This window comes from Sebastes umbrosus, chromosome 12, assembly GCF_015220745.1.
Source record: "Sebastes umbrosus isolate fSebUmb1 chromosome 12, fSebUmb1.pri, whole genome shotgun sequence".
NCBI lineage: Eukaryota > Metazoa > Chordata > Actinopteri > Perciformes > Sebastidae > Sebastes > Sebastes umbrosus.
In genome coordinates, this window is record NC_051280.1 from 16,053,631 (window position 1) to 16,063,308 (window position 9,678).

A 9,678-nucleotide genomic window follows, 5' to 3' on the forward strand; every position below is an offset into this window, starting at 1 on the left:
TTAAAAGCACTAAATAAATGTCTATTTCAAAGTAATTTATGCGTTTCCATCAAACGTGATTAAAAGAGATTGATTCCCATTCATTAATGTCACTGAGGGAAACTGTTTTTAAGGGGGGAAAAAAACAACATTTTGCATATTGCCAATTACAATAAAACATCAATCTGACTTTTTAAAGTACATGAATAAATCAAATTAATAATTAATTAAATACTCAATTAAATGCTCTGAAAAACTAGGATGAGTCAGTATGATAAAACCGTGACGGTCGTTGTCTCCATTCACGTCAGCTTCATGTCAGACTGGTGAGAATTCAAACATCAAAACTGAAGTGACAACGGGACTATCTTTGGCATGTGTGGTATGATATTAAGTAAGCACTGGTATGCGCCAGTAAACACACAACGCAATCCAAAACAAAGTTGTGATGTGTGTAGGCTGGTTGTAGGCCTCAGGTCAACATCAGCTCAATCATCTCCTATAAAGCCTTAAGCATTTATAATATGACAATAAAGATATGACCAGTAAATGAATGATATGAATGTTAAAAAACCTAAATAAACAGGCGTTTTCTCTTTGGACGTGCGGATACAAATTTGCTTTTTGCATTAATATATTTTCACGTTTTTATTTATTTTATTTATTTTAGGAACAAAATGTATGCTTCTAGGGCAATATTGCAAGAAAATATATAGTAGCTTTTTTTTGGTGAGTAAAAGTATTTAAGATCTGAATCTGTGTAGCAGATTACAGTCCAAAAACACACACAATATTTAATAAATTGGAGCTAAATCTCTGAGTGGTCAAATCAGATTAATAACGTGGCCAGACTGAGTGTAAAAAAATATCACTAACCTGTATTCAAGTCTGCAAGAAACGAGGCGTATAACTTTAACTCACATAAAATGACAATTTATTAAAGAAACAAACAAAATCCTTCAGAAAAACTTTTTCAACAAATGAAGAATCTTTGAAATAGTACTTCGATATACACGTTCCTTTTTTTTTTTTTTTTTTTACTTTCTTTATAATGGAACAAATTGTTTTGGACAATTAAGGCAATTCAATTTAGAAACACTTTTTTTTGGGTGTTTGGTCCATAATATCCGGCTACATTTTTTTTATTTTTTAGAAATAAATTACTATATGCAATTTAACACGTCCATGAAAACTGACACATTTCTTAACATATATCACATAAAAAAAGCCACAAAAGCAAAAAGAGAGACTTACGTGTTATTTTTGCAGTAACACTGAGAAAGAAAAGTCTTTTCTTGTGTTTTTTTGTTTTCTGTCTCATATTAGTCCATATGATGTGGGCAGGTTGAATTTTTACTGGGAGAGTTCAAACACCATGAGGAAAAAAAATACTGAGCCTATTTATTTGTTTTTTTGGTGTCAGAACTTGCTGCAGTCATATACGAAAGCTCCCGAAGTGCGATAGATGGGTTGGCTCGGTGGGAATGACATCTGACAGCTGTTATTCCCATTCACCGGTGAAGAATTATTCAAGCCAATTCTCTGGGATTCAAACATCTCTCGGACTGAATGGAAGTTCTGCTGCTGCTGTGCCGGATAAGCTGCACCCAGATGGCCCAGATGGTCTCCAGCTTGGTTCAGGTACCACGAGGTCAGCCTCCCTTGGTGGTGAGGATGAGCATGATGGCCCTCCTGTCCAGAGGAGTTTAGATTACTCATGGAGGACGAGGTGGTAGTGACTGAGTAATCTGGCAACGTTTCATCCACGGTGGTGCTCGGTGGTTGTGGTGCCAACAAGTGGCTGCTCGACCTGTCTCCTGCGTACAAGCTCATGGCTTGCATGTTACAATGATAGGTGGCGTTGGAGTTGGAGGTAGTGGAGTTCTGGTTGCACACTGGTGAGCTATATACAGTCTGATTGGGGGAATAGTTTAAGGACAAAGATGGTGTTATTATACCTGTCCTGCTGGAGGTGGAGGTGAGCTCTGTGGAGCCTTGTGGAGACCCCCTGAGGGAGGTCATGATGTTGTCCACGCTGAAGGCCTGGTGGTGCTGCTGCTGCTGCTGCTCGGAGCTGTCCATACCGATGGACCTGTTGGACGGGATGCTGCTGTGAGGACTCCCACCACTGGACATGCTGCTGCTGCTGTCCGGGCTCTCGATTTTGGGCATCAAAGATGGAGAGTCTGCTTGTGGTGGCGTCACAGTCCCATTCTCGGTCTTAATATCCTGGATCCTCACCGGCTTGGAGTTGCCTTGCACCGGCTGCTGCTCCTGCTGCCTCGGTGTCACATCCTTCTGCAGCCTCTCATCTTTATCTTTCACCACGTCCTTCTTCTTGAAGCGTCGCCTCCTCCTCAAGAAGCTGCCATTCTCAAACATGTTATAAGAGTCCGGATCCAGAGTCCAATAGCTGCCTTTACCTGGCTTTTTATCATCTCTGGGCACTTTCACAAAACACTCATTGAGAGACAGATTGTGTCTGATGCTGTTCTGCCAGCCCTGCTTGTTGTCTCGGTAAAACGGAAACCTCTCCATGATGAACTGGTAAATCCCGTTCAGGGTCACCTTCTTGTCGGGAGAGTTTTGGATAGCCATGGTGATGAGAGCGATGTAGCTGTAGGGAGGTTTCACCATATCCTTGGGTTGAGGTTGAGGAGTGTACGGTCCATACGCACGGGCCATGCTCGCGGGGTATTGGTCGTGAGCCGCGTGAGAGTACATGTTCATGGGTGCTGGCATGCCGGTGTATCCTCCACCGGCGGCGGCCCGGTAGTAGCTCGGGTCGCTGCTGATGTACGGCACGACGCCCAGAGAGTTGGGACTGGAGACGGAGTAGCGAGCCTGCATTGTCTTCACAATAAAAGCTCCAAATTACGCAAACGGAGAGCTCCAAATTACGCACAATGAAAGCTCCAAATTACGCACAATAAAAGCTCCAAATTACGCACACGGAGAGCTCCACTTCTTCTTCTCCCTCCTCTCTGAATATGCCGAGGCGCTCAAATCACAGCTTCCTCAATGCTCAAAATAATAAAATAAGAGAGGAAAAGTCTTCACAACAGTGCTGGATCTCAGCTGTGAGTGTTTTTTAAGCCGTCCCCATCTCCTCTGTGTGTCTCTCTATGAAACGCACGTTGAAAAAGTATCTGAACTTTGGACATCAGGACTTTTTTTGCGCAGTTAAATTCTTTCCTCCTTTTTGCTTTGCCAGAGGAGCTCCTCCCAGAAGAGTGCACGGTGTTGTCCAATGGGAAGTGAGTGAGGCCGTGCACAGAGAGAGAGAGAGAGAGAGAGCAAAAAGAAAAAGCTCGTGGCCACACTCAGGGCTTTTTTAAAAAAAACTGAGAGGAGGTGTCGGTAACTCCCATGCAGCCCCAACTCCAGCCAAAGACTTCAGACGTGACAGAGTAACCCACATGTACACAATAAGACGTGCATAGTTTGTTACAAACAAGACATCCTCTATCAGACCTGGAGCTGTAAAAAAATAAAACAGAAACAGTTGTATTTCAAATTAAAAATAAGTTTAATATCTATACATTAATCTGAATATTAAAGCTTTAAATTAAATCTGTTTTTTGTTGTTATGTGTGTTTTGTTTTTTGTTTTTTTGTTTGCTTTGTTGTTGTTGTTGTTTTTTAACTCTACTCTTTCTTTTGGTCATCATCATTATTATTGTTATTTCTTTTCCTGGTTTTGTTTTGGTATTGAATGTTGAGGTTTTATTCTCTAGTGTATTTGATGGGTTTGTCTGTAAAGCTCATCTACTTAAAAGTTGGTTTATAGACTGTTGTAATTACAAACAGTGGATTGCATATATATATGAAAACAGCCTTTAAAAAAGGGAAAAAATAAAGTATAAAAAAAATAAAATAAAAATAAATTAAATCTGGTATTTATCCTAAAAAATTTACAAAAAGCAAGCAAATGATTTATTTGACTGCTCCCAATATAAAGTGAATTATTTCCCTTTTTTATTATAGTAACACCAATAAACCAAATGGCGTCGTTTACGTCCAGCTTTAACGTCTTCTTAAAGGTGCATTTTTATTAGTGAAAAAGACTCAACACCAGCAGCAGATCAAAGCAGGCAGAGCCTCGCATCGTTGGCAGTGGGCGGTTAAAGTGAGATCTCATTACCACGGGAATTAAAAGACAGTTTGTGCTGCGAGGTGTGAGAGTTTATTCAAGAAAACGGTTTTTAAAGAACCAAATGGGACGAGCATGACACCTCACATGAGGGGGCTTTTCATCGAAATGTTTGAATATCTGTTGTGTTGGGGTGTTGTGTGAGGCCCATTTTACCACTTCTATTATTATTTATATGTTCTGTGATGTTCTGTTTTAGCAGTTACCATATTTGTTTTACTTTATTTATCTGCTTTTATTGTCTGATGTTCTGTTTTAACAGTTACCATATATTTAACTTTATTTATCTACTTTTATTGTCTTGTGAAGCACTTTGTAACATCTGTTTTGAGAAGTGCTATATAAATAAATTTATTATTATTATTGTTATTATTATTATTATTATTATTATTATTCATTCTTGGTATAGCCGAATAAACAAAAACAAAATTCAATCTTCACATATGTGTAACTCCTTCATTTATCTTTAATTTCTTCTTTTTTTTTTTTTTTTTTAAAGTCCTCAGGGAGTGTTTTATAGCAGATGTTTTTTTGTAATTAATGTTAAAGCTGAGGTTTTGAAATAAAAGATTTTTGACTAAAGATAGAATAAGCCGACCCTGAAGGCCTCTGCTGTCAAAAGGCGACTGTGCATGAAATTGTTAATGGTCATTGTGAGGCAAAGTTACAGTCCTAATATCGGTGTAATCCTCTGCAGGTCGTCTTAATTAAATGTCCGTGCAGTGGCCTGGTGCTCCGCCGGTTTCTCCTTACATGGACCCGGGCATGAACTTTTTCCACCGCCTCGGGCTGTTTACACAGTTCACTACGAGCTTTTTACTTAATACCACGGCCTGCCCACCCAGTCCTCCTTAACTCTTTATTATCTAAGGTATCCACGACTGAAGCGCAGTGAGAACCATGAATGGATGTCACCAAAATAAACAAAACAACAGACAAAACATTTGATGGCTGTTGGCTGATTTTTTTTTTTTTTTAATAGCCTAATTACAATATAATGAGGACAATTATTATTAAAATACATATGGTTTTATAGTAACGGAGACACTTGTTATATTATTTGGTCTACAATTTAATTGGATTTAATGTATTTTTGTTTTATTTTATTTATTTTTTTTGTTTTGGTGCATTTATGCCACTTAATCTTCCTTCATTGCAACATTTTTATTTTCCTCAAACAAAATAAAAAATAATAAGAAAAAGTGATTTTAAATATATTATTATAGCCTATAGATAAATACAAAGATGTCTCCAAGAGAGAGAGAGAGAGACAGACAGAGATAATTAAAGGTCCATCATTACTATGATTGTGGCTCCCTCTAGTGTTCACGAAGGGCACGTTAGAGATTATTCGTTTCTTCCTTCAATGAGCCTACATTAGTTTGTGTAACTTAATTGGAGTTATTTGTTCTAAACCGTCCTGAAGTCCCTTCTTTAATGGCCATTAACTGTTATATAAAATATATATTTTTTTCAAACCTACATCTCTAGAGACAAATAAAAAAAAATGACAACTGACAAGATGCTACAACTCAGTTTAAGGTAATTTATTGGACAAATAGGTCCCCAAAACAGACCCATCCTATTTTTTTTTTTTTTTTATTGTGTTATAAAGTGATTACAAAACAAGTGAAGACATGTGCAGGGACATATATAAAAAAGACCAAAATATATTATACAGAGAAAGACAAATAACAAAGTACAAAAACAAAACAAAACTAAACTAAACAAAACAAAAACAATACAAGGGGATAAAAGCAGGTTGAAGAAAATGTGTGCGTGAGTGTGTGCGTGTGTATGATGTGGATGATGGGTGTGTGTTTGGCATTGAATGAGGCTAAATGGTCATATATGACATATATCTACTCTTTAACACATACAGACATCCTTCCGTTTATGTGTAGAGCATAGGGGGAGCGAAAACAAAACAAAAAGAAAATAAATGAGTAAAATATATATATAATACAGTATATACACATACACATATATATTAATACTATGAATACTAATAAAGATGATGATGATGATGGTCATGATAATAATATCAATAAAAATAATAATACCAACACTTTCAATAATAAGTGAGATAAATAAATAAATAAGTAAATAAGTAAATAATAACAATAATAAAGAGAAAAAAACATCCTTTTTTATTGATGTTAACCTAGATCATACATTTTGTAAATATTGAATACTAAGATTAATTTAACTTGTCAATATCTATTACTTGATATGTGTGTGTGTGTGTGTGTGTGTGTGTGTGTGAGAGAGAGTAGGTGTGTGGTGTTGTGTGGTTGATCTATTGCACCATAGGGAGCCTCTAGCTAGAGTCTAGCAGGCAGTGGTTGGTTGCACAACATTATCAAGACACTACTGCCACCTCACGGTCAGTTTCAGTACGACAGTCTGAAATCAGGACGTCCACTGCTGTATCCAGCCTGGCATCAGTTAAGGGAAAACCATGACCTCTAATGCACTACTCAGAATACTTACAACACTATAAGGTCAGATAGATAGATAGATAGATAGATGGATGGATAAATAATAGTCTCACTGTGCTGTAATATAACTGAAAATGTGTTTTGTTAATGGCGCTCTAATTGGGATACACAGTATAATAAACAGTATTTTAGTGTCTATTCAAAAGACAAAACACCTCCAGTTTCTCTCAGCTTCAATCCTCCTATATGTGACAGTATAAACACATGATGCATACAGTGTAGCCAGCAAATATAACCTTTTATAATTCCTGCTTTTCCTATGGGCAAATATTCGTTCCGCATTACAATAATTTCCTACACAGGTCATAGTGTGCACTACATGTTAAAGGTAGATTTTAGTTACATATAGAACCATATTTCAGAATTGGAAAGTTCAAATATTGCACATCTATGCAATAGTGAAAACAGCTAAACACCAGCTGTGGCATAATCTGTGGCGAGGTCGACAGCTCATGGTTCCAGTATCATTCTTTTCAGTGACATCTTACATTAAATTGGTTAACTGAGCCAACAGGCTATCTGTGCAAGCTTCTTTCACCATCATTCTCTGCTTCTTCCTCTTGGTCCTGTAGAGAATCAAGACAGCAATGATGTGCAGGAGCCAGAAGCTGTACAAAACATTGATGGAAAATGGTGTTGTTGGTTGGCAACATCAACACTCTTAAATTTGTACCTTTATCTATTTGCTTTACTTTACATTTTTTGCATATAATTATATATATTAATCTCATTTGGCTTAGTTTAAACATTCATCCTGATGCTTTGTTTTCTATTACCATACTGTTTTTTTCCGGCATGGACATCATTTTCATTAAATCTTAGGAGGAGACATCTATTGAGAACCAAGCCACTAAAACTAGTCCTCACACAGAGAATAATGACATGTGGAGTTCAGATAATAATATGCATAAAGACAAACTAAGTGTGTCTTTCTATATAATGACTCTGCATTAAATCACTTCCGTCTGCATGATGCAATTTCAGAGTTTAAAATATTTTGACATGTTGCCAGTGCTTGACTTTAGAAAAGTGTTTTTTTTATTCTTCCTCCAGACACATTCTCTACAGATTCAGTCTGATCTTTTTTTTTTCAACGTAGTTGTGCATATTCATTCAGCATTGAACACAATCTGAGAGAAGAATATCTATCAAGAATATGAAAATGAGGGATCAAATCCCAGCAGGACGGAGGAAGTACAAAGAATAACAAGCCATTAATACAAAGGGGTTTGGGTCAGGCAATATAAGCTAAAGAAATACATTTTAAACACAAAACATCTCAGACAGAAACAGCAAAAATGAAAACTATAAAATCCATAACTGATTTGGGCTTCTGAAAAATTGTGCAGTCTCTAATTTCCTTTTTAAACAAAAATCTGACTAATTTCAAAATATCACAGATTAGATGTAAGACATACTCCAAACTAATGGTTGAATATTAAAATATAGAATAAGACATTTTGGACTTTTTAAGGACCAGCAACTATCCTGCCAAATGAATAACAAACTCACTGAAGAGGTGTTACAATTGTTAGAAACATGACATGTCATGACATGTTTCAGTGCAGGCTGGTCTCATACACCGTTCGTAGCTATACCTATGAAAAGTAATGCACTGTAATTTGTATATATCCCACAAAATCAATTTGTGTGTAATTAACGTAATCGTGAACTATAAATAACGGTGAACGCCACGTAGTGAAGAGGTCGGGGTGGATGGTTTGGTCAAAAAATATTGGACTTTTGCCCAAGAGGCCGGCGTTCATGTCCTGATTGAAACCAGATGTCAACGTTGATTTATTTGTTACTTAAGTTACGTCACTTCTGGTGTTATTTTAAGCCCAACCATTTTCCTAAACCTAACTATGTAGTTTTTTTTTGCCGTAACCTAACTAACACAATCTTTTCCTAAACCTAACCAAGTAGTTTCGTTGCCTAAACTTAACTAAGACGATCTTTTCCTAAACCTAACCAAGTAGTTTATTTGCCTAAACCTAACTAACACGATCTTTTCCTAAACCTAACCAAGTAGTTTCTTTGCCTAAACCTAACTAAGACAATCTTTTCCTAAACCTAACTAAGTAGTTTTGTTGCCTTAACCTAAGGAAGTTGTTTCCTGTGAAGACGGAAGTTTATTTTGAAAAGACTGTATGCATGTAATGAGCAGAAATTGACACGTGTTGCTGGACATTCGTAGGAAAACGAAGGAAAAAAAGAGGAATCATTTTTCATATCATACGAGCCATTGTTTGACAATACGTTGTTCAGTGGGTCATGGATGGACTTTAGCCAGGTAGCCACTCTCATACATTGTACCAACTAAGACAACTGAATGACATGTCTCCCTGTGAAAAGGATCCTATACACCTTTACCCATGCCCAGATTCCCTACATGTCCTGCAGTAATCAACAGGCTGAGTCAGGCCACCGGTGCCTAGTTAGACACAGAGTGAAGCCACCAATTAGCTGGTTTATTTCTAATATTATCACCAATATGTATAAAATGAAATGGTATTTTTTTTGTTTAAGTGCTGAACTGTGCAGTGTGTATTTCACCTTGGTAAGGTTCAATAATTGTGATTTTCTCTTTTGTCATTGTGGTCATTGGTAATATGGGCTGAAGAAGAAGGCGAGGGCCCATGTCATCTCCTCCTCCTTCTGTGTGACCAGACACTGTTGATTCATTAAAGGTGAGGGAGTATAATAATTCATCCTAGGAGGGACAAGTTTATTAATAATTGCTCACATTGAAATAGTTGCCTGTTTAAATGTTTGCTATGTCACTGTTTCCCTGTGTTTCAGTGTGAAATTCCCCTTTTTGGTGTTTCTCACCCCCATGCATTGGTTCAGTCCAATTAGGGAGGGGCCAGACGGGGCTATATAAAGCCATGCAGGCATCAACTGTCGGAGAATTGCTGTTAGGGACAGCTTGCAGTGAGGCTGTGTTAGTGCAGTTATTTTTCAGCTTATTTGCTCTTTGTTGTTACCTGGGACTTTTTGTTCTTCTCCTATGTTTATTGTGATTTTTGGTTAATAAAACCACTTC

The 9,678-nt window shown here is 37.2% G+C and overlaps 1 protein-coding gene across 1 annotated transcript; it reads right to left on the bottom strand.

Annotated features, from left to right (window-relative positions):
* Positions 1–896: 896 nt before the first annotated feature.
* On the bottom strand, positions 897–3,210 carry foxc1a (forkhead box C1a). Its single transcript, XM_037786271.1, has one exon. The coding sequence runs from the start codon at positions 2,827–2,829 to the stop codon at positions 1,399–1,401; it is 1,431 nt and encodes a 476-aa protein (XP_037642199.1). The 5' UTR covers positions 2,830–3,210; the 3' UTR covers positions 897–1,398.
* Positions 3,211–9,678: the final 6,468 nt, after the last annotated feature.